The sequence below is a fragment of the Misgurnus anguillicaudatus genome, chromosome 19 (assembly GCF_027580225.2).
Source record: "Misgurnus anguillicaudatus chromosome 19, ASM2758022v2, whole genome shotgun sequence".
Lineage (NCBI taxonomy): Eukaryota > Metazoa > Chordata > Actinopteri > Cypriniformes > Cobitidae > Misgurnus > Misgurnus anguillicaudatus.
The window spans coordinates 44,366,405-44,392,021 of NC_073355.2; the positions used below are offsets into that span (position 1 = coordinate 44,366,405).

A 25,617-nucleotide genomic window follows, 5' to 3' on the forward strand; every position below is an offset into this window, starting at 1 on the left:
CAGAGTGTGATTGGTGGACAGGTTTAAGCTGGGGGGTGTCTCCCAGCATTGATTGATGTTTGCTTACTTTTATTGTAACACTTTAACAATGAAAAAGAGGCTTTTCAGTAATAGATATGAATGCATTTTACTGAAGTTGACCGATATGTTTATTTCTCTTGTGATTATAAGAGGCTTTTTAGTAATGCATATGAATGAATTTCACAAACATTGATCCACATTTTTATTTTACTTGTCTTTGTAAGAGGATTTTCAGTAATACATGTGAACGAATTTCACAAACATTGATAAATATTTTTATTGTAAGAGGCATTTCAATTATTTTGCCCTAAGAGGCCTCTCATAGAAAATGGTTCCCTGTGGATTCAGCCATTCAACCAAATATCTTTTGTCGGGGTTTGCCACCATCTTACAGTTTAGGTGTATCATGGATTTGGATTTTATTTTACAAAAGTTACTGCAGTTAACATGATATATGTTGTTTCATTAATAGACAGTAAATCAGATGTGAGAAATAGAAAAGTTTAAAATTCAGCCTTAAATTATGGTTACATGCCAGTAATTCATGCAGTCAGTGCACTATAGACCCTTTTACAGCTGACGTGATCAAATAGCCTGCGCGTGCATTTTGGCAACAGAAGTGGTGTTATTCCCCAGTGGTTCTAACATGTTCGCAACTCAGAAAGTTTATTATAACCGTTTCCCAGCATCAAAATGTCTGGTTGTTGCGTTTGGTTGCACTATATAATATACTAATATACTTATACAGTGTATCTGACCACTTTATATTTGGCCTTCTGCTAACGTCTTCTATCCACTCCACTATAGTACATGGATCTGGTAGCTGTGTTGAAAAAGTTGATTAAGTCAACTTTTTCAAATAACTTTCTCTGTCTGTGTTGCTTCACTGCTGATTCTTGCCATACTTCCGTTGCCTAAATGCGCACGCATACATTGCCACGTCATCATTGTGTACAAACAGTTAAAGGGTCTATAGAAATATTCATCTAATGTGGGTTAATATGAAGTAATCAGCAGTTATGAGATTCATTCATGCTTTTTTGATGCTTTTTGCACATTGTTTTCTTTCATGTACAATGGACCCCGTAAAGTAGCTTTGGTCGCCCCCTGGCAACCACATTTATTTCTAGCTCTGTCACTCCTTGAGGGTGCCCGAACAACAAAATACACTGCAAAATCATCAGCCAATAAGATGCAAGTCTGTATTGGTTTTTATTAATCTGTTAGTTTTATGCAACAATGTTATGTTGGCTAAATTAAGTTCACATTGTTAAATTGAATTTTTTAAGTACAACATGAATAGATTAAGCTTTTTTTCTTTCTTTTTTTTGAGTTTATAGGAAACGCAGTAGCCCAGTTCCTAATTCGGTTGTGTTCTTCTTGGCTTTGTGCAATAACACGGCCATTCCTCTTTAGTCTGCAGAGAGATGAACATTAAAGGAAATATGTTTAAAAACTCCAAAAATGTATACATACAGAAAACTGTTTCAAAAGCTATTTCCAGTAAACAAGCCTTTCACAATCCAGCAAAATGAGTCACAGTGACTCAAATTTCAAAATTGAGATTTTGGTATCAATGGAAATAGGCTTTCAAATGATATCCTAGTCAAAGTGAATGTTAAGTTAAAGATATAGACATTTGACTGTCTGCCCTGTTTTCCAACTGAAAACCTGAGAAAATCGCCTTTAAAGTGTTTTGTGTGAGAGAGAGAGAGAAATTGAGAGAGGCAGAGAGACAAGCAAAAAGAAAACAAATAATGCTAGCCTATGCAATCATGGACCCTATCTTGCACCCAGCGCAATTGACTTTGTCAGTGACGCATGTATCATTTCGTATTTTGCACCGGCGCACAGCGGGTTTTTCCCTCCACAGACGCACATCGGCAAACTAGGGAATGAACATGCGCTCCCTGGGCGGTTCAGCGCAAAAAAGGAGGCGTGTTCCGGCGCAAACCATCCCTGATGCTATTTTGCAGTTTCAAAAAACAATTGCCCCACTAACCAAAAAAAAAAACTAGTCTAAAGTCAGTGGCGCGTTGCGTGTGGTTCATTATGCTATTTTTAAGGGCGCATGCTTGACCATAATGTATAGCGTGCACAACGCGCATTTCTTATCTAATCTACACAGATGCAACAGTTATTTTTGCAAATCATAAATTGTTACAATAAAAAATATTAATACATGAGATAAGGGAAATCATTGTGGTGAGCATTGTTTTTATTTATTGTGTGGCTGCGTTAAAAAATTCTCACGCAAATAACGATTAAAATATTTTCATAAGTTTGTTGTGTGGCTGTATTACGTTTATTTTATGTAAATAATAATTAAAATGTTTTCATAAGAAACCTTAATGTATATGAACTTGATTTGTAAGTGTACTTTGTGGTTGGACCTTGCTTGCGTTTCTTGGGTCCGATTTCAAATCCCCCAAACCCTTTCAGCGGTGAGGGTGGACGCAGCGATGTCCTCTGCTGGCGTCTGTGTATAGGCAGATCCACCTCCCGTTACACGGCGTGCCCGATTTATGCTGGCAAGCTTGGGATTCCCCCCTCTCCTGACATCATTGAAGCGCTTGGCGCAACGATGGGGATGCCAGCTGATGACAATGAGCAATGACAATTGTGGCTATTTCTATTGTGGGTTTCTCCTATCCCCATACAAAACAACTTCTCTGTCTATGACTGCTCTTACAAGAACGTGGGTCTCCTCGGCTGTGAACCGCTCCTGGCGTGCGTCTGGTAAATCCGTCATAATAATAGCAACTCGCCATGGAACTTGCGCCCTTGCGTTTAAAGGGGAATGTTGGATTGCGTTCTGATTGGTTTATTTGACGTTACGCCCAAACCACACCTATGAATAATAAACCTACTTCAGACCAACCCCTTATTGATTTGCGCCTCGCGCAAGAGTTATTTCTCCCGCCCGGAAAATAACAACAGCGCCCAAGATCCGCCCACAAAGTCACTTGCGTTTTGCGCTTCGCACTTGCGGTTCAGATCGTTAAAATAGGGCCCCATATCTTTGTGTAGGCTAGTATAACAAACTCATAAAGGATATACCAACAGTTAAATATTGGGTTAAATTGTTTACAGAGAGCGCTGCGAAGCTGACAGGAGGATGGCTGGACCAATCGTGTCCCCCGGGGCTTTCTATTGACAAATGATCAGCGTTTATGTAGATTTCTGATTTACACAACGTGTAACACCATATTTGGAGAGATAGTGACGTTTCAGGGGATACCGCAATGATTATTTTCACGTTTAGCGCCACGTTGTTTTAAAAGCAAATGTATTTGCGCCTAATTTTGCGCCCATGGGAGTTCTGGTCTGAAAACGAGGTGTGTTCAGGCGCTTTTTTGGAACGTTGCTATTTTGAGACAACTAAAATAGACTACGCCATTGAAAAACTAAAACCTGCTCTAAAGCATGTTATTTAATGAGCGCGTTATAATACAGGATGACAATGCACATGGATGCCCAGCAGAAAACAACCCTTTTTATTATAAAAAATTAAAGGACTAAAATGTAAAAGATTATTATGGAGTCTCTTGGACATAAATGAAAACCAATTATGAGACGTTAGAAGGCGTAAAGAGCTGCTTCACCTGTAGCCTGTTAAGTAAATAAATGCTTTGCTTTAAACAAATTCAACTGTTTTTAAATGCTACCCTATGGATTTATTTAATATGATGACTCTGTCGATATGGTGAGATGAGAAACATAGTAATGTTTTTAAAAAAAAAACACGGCGCTGTCCGAGTGGTGAAACGGCTCTTCGCACGTTTGTAAATTCTCTTGTTTGTATTTTTAGAGTACAAACCTTTTCTTGCATATTTGCAAATTATTTTATTACAATTGAAAACAACAACATTTTTTTTAACATCAATCTTAAACTTGTGGTCTTCTTCCTCCGCTTAGTTTTTCAGTTTACAAATTCCTCCATCAAAATATAGGGATCAGGATCAATTGCTTTTGAAGGGGATGAGGGCTGAGATTCTCATTGGTTTATTGCATGTTACGCCCAAAACACACCCGTTACTCATTAGGAGAATAGGAACAACCCTTTTAGGCTGTGTGCCGTGCATTTTAGACAATGTGCTTAGATCGTGTAGGGCCCAAAGAGTTTAGCATTTTATACCATTCAGTTATTAGCAGATTTAGATGAAGTACTGACCATGTCTGCGAAATCATTCAAGCCCAGACAAAAGCTGCTTAAGCCCTGTTCATACTGCTGGTTATGAGCTTCAATAAAAATCTTCTTGTTCTCCCAAATGGCTCGACGAAAAGCCTCCTCCTCCTGTCACACAAACATACATACACGCTGGTAATAAATTATGAATTTAATAACTGTAAATCATATTGTCAGAAAATCAATATGGTCATGGTCATGTCCACTGGTTATTGTGCGTCTCAAAAATCCAGAAGGATGCTATCTGTGATTAAATATACAAACACGCCAGCTTTGATAAAAATATGTAAAGGATTTAAAATCCTCTTTTCTTAAAACTTTCACAAATTGGACAGGATGTTGACTTACCGGACTATTGTACTTTTTCTCGAAGGTGGTTTTCCAGCTCTCCCATTCTTCATCTAGAGGATTCATTATAGAGCCTGAAATACACATAAAAATAAAGGTGCTAAATAGTTCTTTGCAGCATTGCTGTTACTGAGTTTACTAAGGACTGTATTAACTGGTTTAAGGTAGTTCTGTTCGCACTGGTGTGTCGATCAGAAGACAGGAATGCAAGTAACAATCTTTAATCTTTAACAAACTTTAATTAAACAACACAAATGAATAGGTACAGCCAGACCAAAGGGCATTTTAAAGGGATAGTTCACCCAAAAATGAAAATTCTGTCATCATTTACTTCCTCTCATGTTGTTACAAACCCGAAATAGTAGGAAAAAAATACAATGGATGTAAATGGGGTGCACGATCTTCCTTTGTGTTCATCAGAACAAAAAAATTATACAGAAGTTTCTAAAGTTTAAAATATGGATATTTCTACAACAAACGGATTTCTTTGGGGAAGGATAAATGCACATTTTTTGGACTTGAAGGAGGTGGACTTTACTGTTAACGACTGGAAAATCTATACTGGTTTAATATCATTTTGGGTCGAACTGTACCTTTAATGCTCTGACGAAGTTATCCGAGGATCTTTTCCTGAGTCATTGTGCACGTGAATAACTCAATATTATCGTATTGTATACATTATTCGCTTCACAATAGTCAAACAATATATTCATACACTCAGATTAAAAACATCAATTGAATTATTGAATGATTCGTGCTGTGAGTGGTTGTGGTTTATATTTCATACAACAGAAAATTATTTGTATTACCATTTATACATCCCAACGTTAACTAATAACAGTAGCCTTTGCCAGTAATGAACAGTTCACATTCGTTGATTCTCCTTATAAAGATCTTTTATGTGAATGCATTTTTCGTGTGCCAGTTGCATCTATTTAATTTACAATAAAATACACGGATGAGATCTCTGCCTTTTCTAACATTTCAGTGGAGGCGAGTTGCATCTCAAACAAGCCTATTCATACTCTTGTTTAGTTGCTTTTCCACCATTATTAAATAAGTTGTTTGGCAAATAGTTACTTTAGTAAAGAACATATATAATAGTTTTATTATTTAACGATAATTTAGTGAATAATGAGATTAAGAATAATTGAATAACCACCCCAAGATGCCAACCCTCTTTCTCCCCCTAAAACAAAGCAAACGTTTGTCCTGTCAGTTACCTTGATTAAATGATTTTTGAAGTCTAGACCTCGGTTGAGAGACAGCAAACTGAAGTCGCGGCAGAGGCAGCTCAAATGGCAAACTTGGGGCTATGGGCGTATTTTTATATGATTTTATTACTTCCTCATCTATGTCATACTGCATCTCACACAGCTGCTCGTCTCAAAGCAATGGGCCCTTTGCAAGCCTCCAAATGACTGAATCATTCTGGAAACATTAAATTCCTGTTGAATTACTGTAAGCACCGTCTTTCCAGTCTGGGAAAAAACAACCCATTATTTGGGTCATTTTAACCCATAAATGTGTTCTGTCCAATAGTTACCCAGCCCTGGGTTAAAAACAACTCAACATTTTTTAGAGAATATACTCTACTTCCTGTAAACTTACACATTACTGCACTCACAAATCACACAAATTCCATCATCAAATTTGCAGATGATATCACAGTGATTTGACTCAGATGATGATGAATCAGCCTACAGAAATGAAGTTTCAAAATTAGTGGAGTGGTGCTCTGTAAAGTCATTGGCTGTCCACCACCCTCCCTGCAAAGCATCGCTCACTCCCATTATAGGGCCAAAAACATAATCAAGGACATATACCAACCAGGACACACCCTGTTTAATCATTTGCCCTCACTAAGAGTAAAAACCGCCTGCTTAAAGAACAGTTTCTTCCCAGCTGCATCAAGACTTTAAACTCATAATGCACTAATTTCAAATACCATTTCAACCACGCTATTCTGTTTTATCTGTAGTCACTTATTTCATTTAAATATCTTCTGTTTATGCTGCTGCTATACAACATGCAATATACAAGACATACAATTTTTAAGCAATATCACTCCAGTATGTTAGATCAGGTCTTTATGCTAGACAAAATATTTAGATTCTAGCCCGGATGCCAGATCCCGTCACAATATATAAGCGGAGCTGTTAACACTAAAATTAGCGTTTAACAGTCTTTTAAGCCAGAGAAGAGCGCAAACAAGGAAAACATTACAGGATTTTTCTAATTTTAATGGACCCCAATTTAATGCAGTTTAAAATAGCAGTTTCAAAGGACTCCAAGCGATCCCGAACGAGGCATAAGGGTCACAGTCCAAAACATGGAAGTGTTTGGTGGCTTCTAAATTCATCCCTGTTTGGAGCCATAGGAATGAATGGGGCTAGGCTAAATGCTAACACGTTTACGAGGCGCTGTACAAAGATTAAGTGCACGCATTGAAAAAAGATAAATATGTATTAATTCATCTAAGCTGAGGTAAGAACATAGTAAAATATTGAAAAACTGTGCTGTTTTCCTTTAAAAATCCAAATAGGTGGCACGGTGGCTCCATGGGTAGCACTGTTGCCCCACAGCAAGAAGGTTCATGGTTCCAGCTCCAGCTGAGTCGGGAGATGAATTTGCATCAGTGTGGGCTCACTGCAGGTACTTTGGTTTCCTCCCACAGCCCAAAAACATGCAGGTTAGGTGAATTGGAGATATCAGAAATTGCCTTTCACCAAATGTGTGTAGATTAATTTACTTGTGTAAAGATTAACTGGTTCTCATCATAAATATAGCCATAGATGCTATAATGACGTTAATAATAAATAAATGAATAAAAATGCAAATTAATATGAATTACACTGCAAAAAAAAAAAGACTTTCTAACTTAATATTTTTGTCTCGTTTTCAGTAGAAATATCAAAAAATTCTTATATCAAGATGCATTTTCTTGATAAGCAAAATGAAAATAAGTCTAGTTTTTAGACCAAAAATATACACTGAAAAAAAAACAACTTGTAAAATTTACTTAAAAAAATCCTCGTAACAATTTGCACAAACTTTTTTTAAGTTTGTTACTGCTTTTTTTATAAGTAAAACTTACCTACTAAAATCAAATAAAATTTACTTAAAATTGCATGATTTATTTTAATCGTTTAGGTAAAGTCTATTAGGGTTTTTTTGAAAATTGAAGCATTGCTGTCCTAATAATATTAAATAAATCGTATTTTGTGTTTGTTATTTTCTTTAACATATTCCTATGGACCTAGTTATTTTTAGTGTTATAAATGGCATTATAACACAAAATTCATGACTGACAACAAGTCAGTCATTGAATAAACTTGATTCGGAACAGAAACGCACACAAACTGTGTTTCTGACATGCATAATCAGCACTGTGGAGAGAATTACAATACAATGTTCTGAACAGGGTTCATGTAAAGAAACAATGATCACCTGAACGTTGACTTCACAAAACTATTATTTACAACAAAACAACATCAATAATATAAGAGCTTAAACCTTTATGACATTTTGCTAACAAATATTTAAGTAGTTAAAGTTCTTATCAGTTCTTATTCTGTGATAAAGCTTAAAAAATAAAAATATTCAGGCGCAAAGAATTGTGGGTATTACTTACAACATGTGCAAATAAATGTAATTAAATTTTACTTAGATTTTTTAGTTTGATGGATTTAATATTTTTAAGTAAAATGAACTAAGATTTTTTACTTGAATCTGCTAAAGTATTTGATAAATAATACAAGAAAATATCTAATATGACTTACTATTCCCACACAGTTCATTTTCTACATGAATTAATTGTGTATTTATCATCATTTTACTTAGGAAAATCTAGTTTTCAATAAATGTTAATATTATTATGTAGAAATTATGAGAGTTAATATATATTACTACACCAAAAAGTTCGTTTTTTCAGTGTACAATTTAAGTGAATTAACTAAAAATATCTGCAAATTACTGCAATTTTTTCTTGAATTAATTGTTTAAAATAGTAAACTTATTAAGATTTTTTTCTTACCCCATTGGCAGATTTATTTGCTTGTTTTAAGCAAGCATTTATTACATTTTTTTGTCTTAAAACTCTTTTTTTTGCTTTTGTCATTTTGCTCATCAAGATAATGCATTTTGATTTAAGAATTTTTTGATATTTGTACTGAAAACAATTCTTTTTTTTTTGCAGTGTAATAATATAATTACAAAATGAATCTTTTAGCAGGTTTTCTGGTTCTTGCCAAATGTTTTAATGTGAATTTTTGTTGAATACTTTTCAATAAACGTACAAGTTTATAAGCCTTTAACACAAAAACAGTCGTGGCCTTTCCAGTGTTATTGCAGATTGTCCCCAAAAGATGTCACTAAATGCTTGTGTGTTGTGTTCATCTGTGCTGATGTGATTCACGTTCATTAATCAGGGCAGTGCTTCCTAATCCTGGTCCTCGAGGCCCCCCTGACAGAAAGTTTTAGATGTCTCCTTATTTAAAACACCTGATTCAACTTATCAGCCTACTTCAAAAATGGTAAACATGTCTCCCTAACGAGCTGATGAGTTAAATCAGGTGTTAAAACAGGAGACATCTAAAACTTTCTGGGAGGGGGGCCTCGAGGACCAGGATTGGGAACCACTCACCAAGGGAAATTGATTACACAGATATCAGTTTATTAGGATCACATCCGCAGGAGTGAAGCTCATGACCCCTATCAGTATTTGTGGTCTGGATGAGGTCTATAGGCTTCTGGACACAGCATCATCTGTCTGAAACACATAGATCAGGAAATATGCTGATTTAAAAGACATTTATGCTGGTTACATTTGACCCCTAAAATCTGTTTATTTTTCTGCAGTGTTAATTGTAAGTTAACACTTCTTTTGTTTTGTTATGATGTTAGAAGTTTAAATAAACAGATGTTCCAGTGAGAGCAACCAAACCTACTGTGACTCATTTGAAACATTAACCACCGTGTCTTTTCCTTGCTTTCTATTTCTGGACAGAAAGGTTTCTTTTTGGCTGGAGTAATGTTTTGATTGACTTCATGCAATATGCTTTTGTTAAATCTAGTGGATTGAGAAGCCCCGGACTCAGTTTAGTGTCTTAAATTCACATTTGATACTTTATTTTCATATATTTCAAGTTCCAATAATAAAACTAGAACTGAAAAGATCCAAATTTTATTTGTCAGCCTCCATCAGTGTATTATAAGATTGCAGTAAAATCCACATATTTACAGGAAGAATTAACATTATATACAAGTACAGAATATCAACAGTATCTTGTATACACTCAAAAAAATGATTCATTGGAGAAACTCAATAAAATTGTGGGCAGGATTTCCATCCAATATGAATGTGTTCCCCTAACTCATAAAAAGCGGCTTTACACAATAAAAATATATTGTGTTAGTCCAACTCAATTTAAAGTAAATGGCAATACTCAATTAGTTGCCTCAACTCAATTTAGTGTAGTCTGAATAACTCGATTTAGCGTAGTTTGAATAACTCAATGTAGTGTAGTCTGAATAACTCAATTCTGTTATTTTATATAAAAAGTTTTTATATCATACTAATTAGCATAAGCACATGTTAGCATGCTAATTATAATAACATATGATACTTTGGATGAGCATGTGAGAAGAGACTAATCTCCAAACAGGCATTAACACAGTTAGTGCTCATTGAGAGAAATACGTCACATCCACAACCTAACCACAAGCGCCACTCTTCTGCACGATGGTAACCAAACAATTTGAAAAAATATAACACAAACGCTTCTAAATCAATAAGATAAACGGACATTAAACACTATTAAGTCTTTCTCTTCACCTAAAATGCATAAAATAACACTTTATTAAAAAAAATACACAATTAAAAAGAAATCAATAAATTATAGTACATATTCATTTTGTGTTAGACTAATTAAATATATATACTTATTGCTCTTAATGAGGTATTTTAAATTATTGAACACAGTTTAAATGTGTCATTTCTAAGAAGGGCTTGAATAATTTTTTTGAGTGTATAGCAGAACTTACTATGTATTAATACTAAACTGTTATGGACAGTAAAAAATATGGTTCAACTTAAAAAATTATGTTTTCTGGTTGCCTTCATTTTTTAAGTTAATTCAAGTTAAAAATATTAGTTAACATTTTAACTCTTATTAATTCATATTTTTTAAGTTCAATTAACTCAAATATTTTAAGGCTACCAGGTAACTTACTTTTTAATTTGATACCAACAAATACCAACAGTGTGTTTTTTACAGTGTGTATAAAATTGCAAGGTGCAAATAAGTCGTTTAACATAAGTAAAGCAATGAAACTAAATGCAATATGAAAGAGTGTGAATGAAGGTTAAACTTCTAATTTACAAATGAAATCCACCTGCGATATTTAACAAAAGTATGTCCAGTCTGAAATCTTTGGGTCAATTGGGTCTATAATATAATTTGTAATAAATGTTGTAGTAGGTTTAGATTTAACAAAACCATTTTCCATGAAGTCTTTCAAAACACAGAAACCTTTTGTGTTGACCCACACATAAATTTCGCGAGTTTTACAGCCGTACTGTAATTTCATGTGATGGATGTTGAGAGCGTGAATCTGCATCCTAAACTTTAATGACTTTAAAGTATTGAGAGAAATAAAGTGTGCACTTCTCTCTGTGATTTAACACCCTGACAGAGAGTCTGAGCCGGGCACACAGAGGTCCACTCAATCCAATGTCAATCCAAGCTAGGATGATCATAGTTACAAAAGCCAATTAACAATCCAATTCAAAATACGAAGCATAAATAAATAAATAAATGTAATCAATAGAATGCATACCTGGCAAAAGAATGAAGATCTGGCTACAGATTCCTCAAAACAAAAGAATAAAAATACATGATGCTTTATCAAAAGATTCATCTTTTGGTTCCGTCTATTCAGTCATTTGGTGCTGATCTTACAAATATCTTTTGTCGGGGTTTAACACCATCTTACACTCTTAAAATGAATGTGTTAAATTAACACATCTTGTGTCTAGTTAAGGACAACACATCTAGTGTGTTGTCCTTAATTTAACACATCTCTGTGTTATTTTTGGAACAACACACTGTGTTGTTTTAACACATCTTGTGTTGTCCCTTTTATTTTTTATGAACTTAAATGACACTTAATGTGTTAAAAACAACACATAATGTGTTAAATAGTTTAACACAAAGCAATGTGTTAAAATTAACACATCCAGGGTGTGTTAATTTTAACACATTGCTTTGTGTTAAACTTTTTAACACATTATGTGTTAATTTTAACACATTATGTGTCATTTCGTGCTGATTTAGAGTTCATATAAATAAAAGGGACAACACAAGATGTGTTAAAACAACACAAAGTGTGTTGTTCTAAAAATAACACAGAGATGTGTTAAATTAAGGACAACACACTAGGTGTGTTGTCCTTAACTAGACACAAGATGTGTTAATTTAACACATTCGTTTTAAGAGTGTACAGTTTAAGGTATATCATGAGTTGGATTTCATTTTACAAAAGTTACTGCATTTAACATGACATCTTTTCCTTCATTAACAGACTGTAAATCAGATGTGAGAAATAGAAAAGTTTAAAATATTTATCTAATGTGAGGTTATGTGAAGTAATCAGCAGTCATGAGATTCATTCATGCTTTTTTGATGCTTTTTGCACATTGTTTTCTTTCATGTACTATGGACCCCGTAAAGTAGTCTTGTCGCCCCCTGGCAACCACATTTATTTCTAGCTCTGTCACTCCTTGAGGGTGCCAAAACAACAATTACCCAAAATACACTGCAAAATCCTCAGCCAATGAGATGCAAGTCTGTATTGGTTTTATTAATCTGTTAGTTTAATGCAACAATGTTATGTTGGCTAAATTAAGTTCACATTGTTAAATTGAATTTTTTAAGTACAACATTTTTTTTGAGTGTATAGGGCAGGCGGTAGCCCTTCCCAGTTCCTAATTTGGTTGTGTTGTCTTCTTATTCATGCAACCACACGGACTTTCACCTTCAATCTGCAGAGAGATAAACATTAAAGGAAATATATTTAAAAACTCCAAAAATACATACAGGAAACTGTTTCAAAAACTAGTTCCAGTAAACAAGCCTTTCATAATATGTGACCTGATCCAGCAAAATGAGTCACAGTGAACCAAATTTCAATTTACAAATTGAGATTTTGGTATAAATGGAAAGAGGCTTTCAAATGATATCCTAGTCAAAGTCATACCTTGAATGTTAAGTTAAAGATAAAGACATTTGAATTAAGGCTGTCTGCCCTGTTTTCCAGCTGAAAACCTGAGAAAATCGCCTTTAAAGTTTTTTGTGTGCGCGCGTGAGAGAGAGAGAGAAATTAAGAGAGGCAGAGAGACAAGCAAAAAGAAAACAAATAATGCTAGCTATGCAATAATATCTTTGTGTAGGCTAGTTGACAATAACAGTATAACAAACTCATAAAGGAGATACAAACAGTTAAATATTGGGTTAAATTGTTTACAGAGAGTGCTGCGAAGCTGACAGGAGGATGGCTGGACCAATCGTGTGCCCCGGGACTTCCAATTGACAAATGATCAGCGTTTATGTAGATTTCTGATTGGCTCTATATACAACGTGTAACACTATATTTGGAGAGAAAGTGACGTTTCAGGGGATACCGCCATGATCATTTTCACGTTTAGCGCCACATTGTTTAAAAAGCAAATGTATTTGCGCCCAATTTTGTGCCCATTGGCGTTCTGGTCTGAAAACGAGGTGTGTTCAGGCGCATTGTTGGCACGTTGCTATTTTGAGACAACTAAAATAGACTACGCCATTGACCAACAAAACAGGCTCTAAAGCCTGTTATTTAATAAGCTTGTTATAATACAGGACGACAATGATAATGTAGGATATCAATAAATTTACAGCAATTTAAAGCATGCTATTTTTACTTACATGACTGAAAGAAAACGACTTTTAAAGGTTTTAATAAAAAAAATAACAATTTCAATACAATTAAAAGCAACAATTTTTTTTAACATCAATCTTAAACTTGTGGTGTTCTTCCTCCACTTAGTTTTTCAGTTTATAAATTTCCCCATCTAAATAGGGATTAGGCATGGCGACATGCGCAACTGGCCTTTAAAGGGGATGAGTGCTGAGACTGTCATTGGTTTATTGCAGGTTACGCCCAAAACACACCTATTACTGATAAGGAGAATAGGAACAACCCTTTTAGGTAGTGCACTTGGCGCAGAAACCATTTTTCCCGTCATCAAATTAGCAAAAGTGGAATCGGACACGCCCATTTAGACCGTTCTCCGTGCATTTTAGACAATGCGCTTAGATTGTTAAAATAGGGCCCAAAGAGTTTAGCATTTTATACCATTTAGTTATTAGCAGATTTAGATGAAGTACTGATCCGGTCTGAAAATTGATTGAGGCCCATCGTAAAGCTGGTTAAGCCCTGTTCATACTGCTTGTTATGGGCCTCAATATAGATCTTGTTCTTCTCCCAAGCGGCTCGACGAATAGTCTCCTCCTCCTGTAACACACACATACATACATGATGATAATAAATTATGAATGTACTAACTGTAAATCATATTGTCAGCAAATCAAAAAGGTTATGATTTTGGTCATGTCCACTGGTTGTTGTGCGTCTCAAAAATCCAGAAGGATGCTATCTGTGTTTAAATATACAAACACGCCAGCTTTGATAAAAATATGTAAAGGATTTAAAATCCTCTTTTCTTAAAACTTTCACAAATTGGACAGGATGTTGACTTACCGGACTATTGTACTTTTTCTTGTAGGTGATTTTCCAGCTCTCCCATTCTTCATCTAGAGGATTCATTATAGAGCCTAAAAAACACATCTTTAATTAAACTTTAATTAAACAACACAAATGAATAGGTACAGCCAGACCAAAGAGCATTTTAAAGGGATAGTTCACCCAAAAATGAAAATTCTGTCATCATTTACTTCCTCTCAAGTTGTTACAGTTTGGTTACAAACATTTCTCAAAATATCTTCCTTTGTGTTCATCACAACAAAAAAATTATACAGAAGTTTCTAAAGTTTATAATATGGATATTTCTACAACAAACAGATTTCTTTGGGGAAGGATAAATGCACATTTTTTAGACTTGAAGGAGGTGGACTTTACTGTTAACGACTGGAAAATCTAAACTGGTTTAATATAATTTTGGGTCGAACTGTACCTTTAATGCTCTGACGAAGTTATCCGAGCATCTTTTCCTGAGTCATCGTGCACGTGAATAACTCAATATTATTGTATTGTATACATGAATTGCTTCACAATACTCAAAACAATATATTCATACACAATTGAATTATTGAATGATTCATACTGTGAGTGGTTTATATTTCACACGACAGAAAAGAATTTCTATTATCTTAATATTTACTAATAATACACTCTTAAAACGAATGTGTTAAAATAACACATCTTGTGTCTAGTTAAGGACAACACATGTGTTGTCCTTAACTTGACACATCTCTGTGTTATTTTTAAAAGTAATGCATCGGATGTGATCTCTGCCTTTGCTGACATTTGTGGTTGACTGGACTGTGAGATAGGTGAAGTGTCTGACTTAAAAGCTATTTATTCACTTCTCCTCTCACAGCAGCCGTCTGCTCTCATCTAAATTTCAGTCGAGGCGAGTATCATCTCAAACAAGCCAATTCATACTCAACAATTCAACCCAGAAATAGCAAAACTTCCACACTATTATTAAATAAATTGATTGGCAAATAGTTACTTTAGTAAAGAACATATATAATAGTTTTATTATTTAACGATAATTTAGTGAATAATGAGATTAATAATTAAATAACCACCCCAAGATGCAAACCCTCTTTCTCCCCCTAAAACAAAGTAAACGTTTTCCCCTGTCAGTTACCTTGATTTTGAAGTCGAGATCTCGGTTTGCTTTCCTTGGTTGAGAGACAGCAAGCTCAAGTCACAGCAGAGGCAGCTCAAATGGGGAACTTGGCGTTATGGGCGTATTTTTATATGACTTTATTACGCATCATCTATGTCATTACTGCATCTTAACTTAAAGCAATGGGCTGTTTGTAAGCCTCCAAATGGCTGAATCATTCTGGAAACATTAAATTCCTGTTGAATTACTTATTTATTTAGCTGACGCTTTTATCCAAAGCGACTTACAATTGCTATATATGTCAGAGGTCGCAAACCTCTGGAGCAACTAGGGGTTAAGTGTCTTGCTCAGGGACACAATGGTGTGTCACAGTGGATTCGAACCCGGGTCTCTCAGACCAAAGGCATGTGTCTTATCCACTACCCATCAGTGCCTTCTACTATACTCCCTGTATACTTACGTATGACTGTACTCCCACTCATCACACAAATTCCATCATCAAATTTGATACCACAAATTTGATACTGCTTATGTATCGCAATAACAGTAGCTTATATATCAGAGCCGTAATCATGTCTTCTGACACAAACCTTCTGAGGTACACAGTGGTATATGGAAGGAGATAGCATCATTAGTGATGCCAATAACAGAAATATCAGTATTGAAACTGATAAAATCCTTTTTCAGACAGTAATACCTGTTATGGGGCAAGGTCTGTGTTCTTGAATGGGTTGGTTTTATTGGCGTCATGTCCACATAATCATCATGTGGGCAGACAAAGTTTTTAATTTCTATTTTATAGTTGAGAGGCATCATCACATTCCTCCTCATCAGTTACATTAGACTCCCGTTACAAAGTAATTTTTCCCAAATTTAGATGATATAAATGACATCATACGCATTGTAGATAAGACTAGTAGCATTCTGAAATAAAAAACACACTGATTATGTCCATGCTTATTAATCTTGATGCAAATCAATTTCAATCAAACGTAAACATGTCAAAGTATTCCACAAAATTCACACAATACTGTCTAGCGAGCTCATTGTCCTCTATTTATAATGCTAATATCACCTGTACCCCACCCCACATTCCAGAACAATATCACCTGACCCTCGTGCAGCAAACAGATATATGGACAAACAAAGCCCAGACAAAAAACAAGAGCAGCTAAGAATATTTTATAAGCAATAAGATACAGATAGTTTCAAATAATGCCACATAAATACTTTCAAACTATCAAATAAATAATTCATTTCCTAAATACTTATTATAAAACGGCCAGTTCTGGTTCTTCATTCTGATTGGTTGAAACGCGTTCTCAGCTGTGATAAAACTCACCGGTAAACCCACGGCTCAAACCGTATTACATAGCTTGTATCACTGCGCCACTGTTGTTGTGTACTGTAGAAAATAACTGTCAAAATGTCGGATTTTGTTGTCAATTTTGATTTATTGGGTGGGCTAATTATATTATATTGTATTAATTATAATCCTCAACAATTGAACAATTAATGGCGATATCCAGATAAGTGTCAATAAATATTGTTGAGTTTTCTTGTTGATTAATCATTAATGCTTCCGTGAGGAGTAGTTGTACCGTATATTATCCACTGGGTGGCGATCTTACACAAACACTGATGCTTTCACTCAACACTTTAAAACTCAAGTGTATTTTTTGATCAGCGATCTGAATCGGATTTCTAACAAAAGTCATTCACAGAAATGGAATTATCCCAACATTTTGCTCAAAATTTGAGAGGATAAAAGAACAATTGAAGGTAGGGTGAAACGTTTTTATTTTGTTGTTTGAAAGCAGAGGGTCTGTTCTTTCATTTGATATATTGTATGTTTATATATCTAAAGAAGAACATTTTTCTGGAAGGCATTAATGTTTAACTAAAGCTGGGTGGCAACTCTTTTAAAAAACGCTGGCAGGGAAAGTGTTAAGCATGCTTCCAAGCATATTTGATCCACACGTCAACAGTTGCACGGTATAAATGTTAATGTATAAATTAGATGAATGTTAATTTATGAAAATAAACACCACAGTCTTAATGAATCATATTTTCATTGTGTCTTTGCTCCGTCTGTTTTGCTTGGGAACCGCTCTGTTGCAGACACACTTGAGTCTGAGGAACTACTTTGTTTGGCGGAAGACTAATATCTGTACTAATATAATTACAACTTATTTGCTGTGTTTTATTATATGAAATCCTGCTATACATAATTTGAAGCAACCGTTTTATAAAGGCAATAAGCCCCGCGAAGCAGTGGGTTACCAGTGCATTTTATAACGGCTAAGGGGGTTTTAGGCACTCCGCTTCGCGTCGTGCCTAACAACGCCCCTTAGCCGTTATAAAATGCACTGGTAACCCACTGCTTCTTGGGGCTTATTGCTTTATTTAATAACCTTAAAACTCTTATTAAAACTCAATATAGTATCAAAGATATTTAAAATCAATATTATCTTTGTTGCTACCAAAGAAATGATTCAAAAAGTAAATTTTAGAAGTACAGTTTAGTACAGCAATTTCATGTAATGTGCTAGGTGCACAAGTAAATTTTGCTACCCTTCAGGTCCAACGTTGTAAAATTACAACATTTACATTTTTGATGCTTTTTGCACATTGTTTTCTTTCATGGACTACTGTAAAGTAGCCTTGGTGGCCCACTGGCAACCACATTTATTTCTAGCTCTGGCACTCCTTTAGGGGGCCAGAACAACAATTACCCACAATACACTGCAAAATCCTCAGCCAATAAGATGCAGGTCTGTATTGGTTTTATTAATCTGTTAGTTTTATGCAACAATGTTATGTTGGCTAAATTAAGTTCACATTGTTAAATTGAATTTTTTAAGTACAACATATTTTTTTTTTTGAGTGTAATTTGGTTGTGTTGTCGTCTTCTTTGTGCATCACGCACACGGCCATTCCTTTTTAGTCTGTAGAGAGATAAACATTAAAGGAAATATATTTAAAAACTCCAAAAATACATACAGGAAACAAAAAATATTTCAAAAGCTAGTTCCAGTAAACAACTTTTTACAATATGTGACCTGATCCAGCAAAATGAGTCACAGTGAACCAAATTTCCAAATTGAGATTTTGGTATCAATGGAAAGAGGCGATCATAAGCTTGATATCCTAGTCAAAGTTATACCTTGAATGGTTTTAAAGCTATAGACATTTGAATTAAGGTTGTCTGCCCTCTTTTTCCAACTGAAAACCTGAGAAAATCGCCTTTAAAGTTTTTGCCCATTTTTTGTAGATATCTTTCAAAATCCATTGCATTATTAAAGGGATAAACTATTTATTTTACAGCTTAATTTGACCATAAACATTTAATATAAATGCTATTACAGTAAACCAGGCTAAAGCTCAAATTATTGTAAAGTATTTATTAGGGGTGGAACGGTACACAGAAGTCCCGGTTCGGTTCGTACCTCGGTTCAGGCGCCACGGTTCGATTCACTTTCGGTACAATGGAGGGAAAAGCAAAACAAAAATTAAAGATTTTTTTTAGAACTTAAGCTAATCTTAAAAACATAGGTGTCCTTATCAGTGTTATTTTGAGATGTCATGAATATGAACTGAAATGCATTTAACATACTATCTTGTATTTCAAAAATGTATACCACTTTAAGTAATCTTGTACTCATCTTTCATACAAATATGGGTTCAATTGTATTACAAGTGTTACCTAAATACATTTTAAAATTACATTTTGGCCTTATTCCATATTAATGTACTAAAGAACAAAAAAAAGGCTCTTAGGATGAATTAATAGGTGTGTTTGACTTCACGAGGCGCTGCAAGAAACGACAAGTGGATGACGTCAGAGTAACGCGAGAGCGAATTGAAATCAGCCTCCTCCGCAAGATTTCTCGCGGTACTCTGACGCTGATTGTGCTGCGTAAAGTTGAGCACGCTTAAAAAACTGAAAGCAGCTGAACTCGACAGAACTGCCCTGCGTATGCCTGTTGTATATAGCAGGACAATTTATCTCCTACTTCTCAGCGTGAGAAATACAAAGTGTGGCGTTTGAACTGACTGAAATGCGTGTTTGTCAAGGTGAATGCGTGAGACTTGAGAGCCCTGATTAGATGCATTTCCACTCACATACCTAACAACTGCTGAACAACGCCGACGCACAGTCCTCGTCTTTTCCACCACTCTCTCGACTGTACTACTGTAACTGACTGGAAAACTGAAGTTTTGCCAAACTTGCGATGGCTGGCGGAGCCTCTAACTCTTATGGAACACCACTTGCCATTCGCTGCTCATTCACTGACTGGACCGGGGTCGACGTGACAAAAAACTGCAGAGTGCCAGAATGTAGACGGGCTCTGATAGAGCGCATACATAGGCGGAGCTCAGATGCATCGGCGCCAATCAGAGCTTCAGAGCTAAAGCGAGGCAACAGATTAGCTGTCCATAAAGAACCCGCGTATCTAACAGTAGTTCCGCATTACATTAATTATTTTGCACGCAAGTTTTTTTATTTTCATACCGTGTATTCTCCGTTTAAATTCATGCACCGAACCGTGACCCCCGTACCGATTCGGTTCGAAACGAATACATGTATTGTTCCACCCCTAGTATTTATTTGAATACACATTTTAAAAGGCAGTGTTAAAAAGATTTACTAAAATCAGAAAGATTGAACAGAAGTGCTACATTTTTGCTAGAGAGAGAGTGTGTGTGTAAGTGTGTGTGTGTGTGTGTGCGTGCGTGTGTGTGCGCGCCTGCGTGTGTGCGTGTGTATGTGCATGTGTGTGTCTTAATCTTAAACTAGTGGTCTTCTTCTTCCGCTTAGTTTTTCAGTTTACAAATTCCGCTTTCTAAATAGTAATTAGGCATTGGACCAGGCGCAACTTGCTTTTGAAGGGGATAAGAGCTGAGACTGTCATTGGTTTATTGCACGTTACGCCCAAAACACACCTATTACTCATAAGGAGAATAGGAACAACTCTTTTAGGCCGTGTGCTTGGTGCATAAACCATTTTTCCTGTCGTCAAATAAGCAAAAGTGGAATCGGACACGCCGTGCGTTTTAGACAATGTGCTTAGATCATGTAGGGCCCAAAGAGTTTAGTATTTTATACCATTTAGTTATTAGCAGATTTAGATGAAGTACTGACCAGATCTGAAAATTGATTAAGGCCCATCGTAAAGCTGCTTAAGCCCTGTTCATACTGCTGGTTATGAGCCTCAATATAAATCTTGTTGTTCTCCCAAATGGCTCGACGAAAAGATTCCTCCTCCTGTCACACAAACATACATACATGCTGATAATAAATTATAAATGTAATAACTGTAAATCATATTGTCAGAAAATCAAATAGGCTATGATTTTGGTCATGTCCACTGGTTGCTGTGCACCTCAAAAATCTAAAAGGCTGTTATCTGTGATTAGATATACAAACATCTACAAACACGCCAGCTTTGATAAAAATATGTAAAAAATTTCTTAAAACTTTCACAAATTGGACAGGATGTTGAATTACCGGACTATTGTAGTTTCTCCCGTAGGTGACTTTCCAGTTCTCCCATTCTTCATCTAGAGGATTCATTATAAAGCCTGAAAAACACATAAAAATAAAGGTGCTAAATAGTTCTTTGCAGCATTGCTGTTACTTAGTTTTCTAAGGACTTTCATTCAAGATGAAAGCGTACGCAGTTTATGGAGGGTTCTGTGCCGCTGCTGGTCTTGCGTTGCGAATAAGGCGTTTAGTGCGGCGCGGTAGACGCGTGTAGTTTGTGCAAATGGCGCGATTTGAGTGTTGCCGCAGGAAACGCATGAGTTAAAAAATGTGAACTTGGCAGAAAAACGTGCCCCGTGAACCAATCAGGAGCTTGCTCTAGTTGTGACGTGATTACAGAAAGCGACTGGAGTCGCAGAAGCCCCTCCCATGACACGAATTTCCACGTAAATGTCTCGATAACTAGAATTTCATGCGCGGCTTTCACACGAGTGAACTCAAAATGTTCAAGCAGCAAACTGCACGAGGTAGACGCGAATTTGACGCCTCAAACGCAGCTGGTGTGAACCCACAGTAAGATGGTGGCATATCAGAAGGACGTTATTTTCGTTTCTAAAGGTTACAAAAATATTTCATAAAATAAAACACAAATAAGTTGTAATTATATTAGTACAAATAAAACTCTTCCGCCAAACAAAGTAGTTCCTCAGAATCAAGTGTAGCTGCTACAGAACGCAGTTCCCAACCAACACAAACGCAGCAAAGACACAATGAAAATATGATTTAAGACTAGTGTTTATTTTTATAAATCAACATTCATCTAAAATATACATTAACATTTATATCATGCAACTGTTGAAGTGATGATCAAATATGCTTGGAAGCATGCTTGACTCCCTGTTAATTCCCCGTCAGCATTTTTTTTTTAAGTTGCCACCCAGTTTTAGTTTAATGCCTTACAAAAAAACGATAAACATAAAATATCAAGTGAAAGAACAGACCATCCACTTTCAAACAACAAAAAACCCTGTTTCATCCTACCTTCATTTGTTCTCTTATCACCTCTCAAATTTTCAGCTAAAAACAGGGCTTGACATTAACTTTTTGAGGAACTTGTCCTTTGGACAAGTAAATTTATGTGTCACTTGTCCATGCACAAAAGTCCCTTGTACGGGTAAAGATTTATAATATAATGTATTTTTTGTGTTTTGCTAATCAGTGGCGGAGGGGATTTTTCATAAGGGTGGCCAGGCAGGGGCCAGCAGTTACTCTGGGGTGGCACATAAAATCTCTATCATCCAACCTTAAAATACTTTTAGGTATTATAGGTGTGTTAATCAGAATAATGGATAACATACAATTGCTACAATACATTAATTTTAATTCAAATGAATTGAGATTAACATACAATTTATAGTCATAATTCAACCAAATGTTTTTTTAAACTATTTAATCAAATAAAACTTTTGAAATTTACTTTGAAACCAGAATTTATATTTTCCATTGCTGAAAAAACTAGAGACACCAGAAAATCACGTGAATTTTGTAGGCCACTGAAATTCATTTTACTAAGATTCATTTGGCTGCTTCTTGCTACTCTTTCTGAAGAAGGATGCTATATCTGCTGCCTTTCTCTTCATTTTTCCCACACTTCAATGATTGTCTGACATTAAAAGACTAAAGCAAAACATTAAAACATTACCATGTTTTAAAAAAACTTATTAGGGTAAATGTATCTAGATTATCTGTTATATATATAAAATCAATCTTAATCCTAGCATTTACGCTGTAATGTTTGTGTGGAATTTTTGAATACAGTGATGAACTCTGTCAGATTCAAACGGTTGTCGCGCGGCGGGCACACACATAGACGCGCTGGAAGAGAGATTCTTATTATAAAACAAATTCTTAAACAAGATTTTAAGCCCATTATGTGTTTTTACCGAACTTTAGAAGAGAAAAAATACGGACTTAAATCTGCTTTTTTTGACACACAGTGATGAAAACTCGGTTGAAGTGCCTGTCATTTATATATTCATGCCGGAGCCTGAAGAAACATCACTCTCCACTCCACTCCATGCTGTCCCGCCCCCCGTGTTTGGCCATTAGGTTTCATGCGCGCGCAGCTTGTTTAGTAACAATAAACAGTAAGGTGTAAACGTGTGTGTGTGTGTTTGTGTGTGTCGACGCGCTGCGCTTTCTGTTCAATATTCCGCTCTGTGTTTGCGCTGCACGTTCTGCTCTGTCATTAACGGCACATAACGTTAAGTAACATTGTTTGAAATTGAACTTGTCCAGTCGGACAACTAATTTTCTCTTACACTTGTCCTTCAAAACATCCACTTGTCCCGGACAAGCGGACAAGCCTTACTGTCGAGCCCTGGCTAAAAGCAGAGATATTTCCATTTTTGTGAAGAACTTTTGTAAGAGATCAGATTCAAAGCCATAACCAGTATTACACGGTGTTTGTTTTCAGTGTTGAGTGAATGCGTCAGTGTTTAAGTTGGGTAAGATTGCCATCTAGTGGATAATAGCGGAAACATGAATGTGAGGTAGAAACTCCTCAGGGAGCGTTTTCTCTTTATTGATGAGATGACTCAACAATATTTATTGACATTTATCTGGATATCGCCATAGACAAATTAAAAATATGATTAAAGACTGTGGTGTTTATTTTATCACGGCTTAGAACGCGTTTCAACCAATCAGAATAAAGAACCAGAACTGGCCATTTGATCATCACTTCAACAGTTGCACGATATAAATGTTAATGTATATTTTAGATGAATGTTGATATATAAAAATAAACACCACAGTCTTTAATCATATTTGCATTGTGTCTTTGCTGCGTCTGTGTTGTTTGTGAACTGCGCTCTGTTGCAGCCACACTTGATTCTGAGGAACTACTTTGTTTGTCGGAAGAGTAATATTTGTACTAATATAAATACAACTTATTTGTGTTTTATTTTGTGAAACCCTGCTATGCATATGATGTCACCGTTTCATAAACGTAATAAACCCCGCAAAGCAGTGGGTTACCAGTGCATTTTATAACAGCTCCGCTTCGCGTCGTGCCTAACAATGCCCCTTAGCTGTTATAAAATGCACTTGTAACCCACTGCTTTGGTTTGATTACTCAAACTTTGTTTGATTACTGTGATTTTAAAAACTCGCTGTAAATCCTTTCCAGACAGAGTTTGACGCATGCATGCACAATGCAACATAGTTTTTTGCACCAGAAGGGAATTTAAGGGATAATGTATTGTATTCCTTCACAGTAAACTTATTAAACAGATTTATTTATTTATTTTATCACAGAAATAATTTCAGGGACATGAAATATTAAATAGTGATTTTAAAAAATAAAACTGTGTATCAGTTCTTTATGAACATTTCCATCTACATTTTTCTGCCTTTGCTGACGTTTGTGGTCGACTGGACTGAGATTGGTGAAGTGTCTGACTTAAAAGCTATTTATTCACTAACAGCAGCCATCTGCTCTTGTCTAAATTTCAGTCGAGGCGAGTTGCATCTTAAACAAGCCTATTCATACTCTTGTTTAGTGGCTTTTCCATCATTATTAAGTTGTTTGGCAAGTAGTTACATACACTGCAAAAAATGACTTTCTCACTTAGTATTTTTGTCTTGTTTTCAGTAGAAATATCTAAAAATTCTTAAATTAAGATGCTTTTTCTTGATGAGCAAAATGACCTAAGTAAATAAGTCTAGTTTTAAGACAAATATACAATTTAAGTGAAATTGTCCTTAAAACAAGCAAAATTATCTGCCAATGGGGTGAGAAAAAAATTGTGAAATAAGATTTCTTTTTTCTTAAACACTTAATTCAAGTAAAATTTTCAAGTAAAATTGTATATTTTTTGTCTAAAAACTAGTATTATTTTCTTAGGTCATTTTGCTCATCAAGAAAATACATCTTGATTTAAGAATTTTTTGATATTTCTACTGAAAACAAGACAAAAATACTAAGTAAGAAAGTCATTTTTTGCAGTGTATATAATAGTTTAATTATTTAACGATAATTTAGTGAATAATGATATTAATAATTGAATAACCACCCCAAGATGCCAACCCTCTTTCTCCCCCTAAAACAAAGTAAACGTTTTTCCCTGTCAGTTATCTTGATTAAATGATTTTTGAAGCCGAGATCTCGGTTGAGAGACAGCAAACTGAAGTCGCGGCAGAGGCAGCTCAAATGGCAAACTTGGCGCTATGGGCGTATTTTTATATGACTTTATTACTTTCTCATCTATGTCATTACTGCATCTCACACAGCTGCTCACCTCAAAGCAATGGGCCCTTTGCAAGCCTCCAAATGGCTGAATCATTCTTGAAACATTCAACAAGTTCCTGTTGAATTACTGTAAGCACCGGCTCTCCACAAGGCTGACTCTAAAAATATTGAGTTGTTTTTAACCCAGGGCTGGGATAAATATTGGGCAGAACACATTTCTGGGTTAAAATGACTTAAATAATGGGTTGTTTTAACCCAACTGCTGGGTTGTTTTAACATGGTTGATTAACAATAACCTCATCACCCGAGTATGTTAGATCAGGTCTCTAAGCCAGAAAAAAATATTTAGGATCCAGCCCCAGACGCCGGATCCCGTCAGAAAATATTAATTACTCAGCGGAGCT

General features: G+C 35.5%; 2 protein-coding genes across 2 annotated transcripts in view; one reads left to right on the top strand and one right to left on the bottom strand.

Annotated features, from left to right (window-relative positions):
- LOC129436654 (coronin-7) overlaps nucleotides 1–25,617 on the top strand; it is a 213,836-nt gene that overhangs the window by 21,654 nt on the left and 166,565 nt on the right. The window lies entirely within an intron of this gene.
- On the bottom strand, nucleotides 4,163–25,164 carry LOC129436671 (cystein proteinase inhibitor protein salarin-like). Its single transcript, XM_073857924.1, has 6 exons — nucleotides 25,100–25,164; nucleotides 14,357–14,430; nucleotides 13,961–14,110; nucleotides 5,782–5,935; nucleotides 4,559–4,632; nucleotides 4,163–4,318 (listed from the first exon to the last, which is right to left on the bottom strand). Exons 2-6 carry the CDS (start codon nucleotides 14,420–14,422, stop codon nucleotides 4,163–4,165), a joined length of 600 nt encoding a protein of 199 aa, XP_073714025.1. The 5' UTR covers nucleotides 14,423–14,430; nucleotides 25,100–25,164.

Coding starts and splice junctions, on each gene's coding strand:
- LOC129436671 (XM_073857924.1), bottom strand. CDS start 14,422: ATGAATCCTCTAGATGAAGAATGGGAGAGCTGGAAAATCACCTACAAG. Junction 4,633..5,781: donor TCAAAAATCATTTAATCAAG/GTAACTGACAGG, acceptor TGTGTATTTCAG/GCTCTATAATGAATCCTCTA. Junction 4,319..4,558: donor AGAAAAAGTACAATAGTCCG/GTAAGTCAACAT, acceptor TTTGTGTGACAG/GAGGAGGAGGCTTTTCGTCG.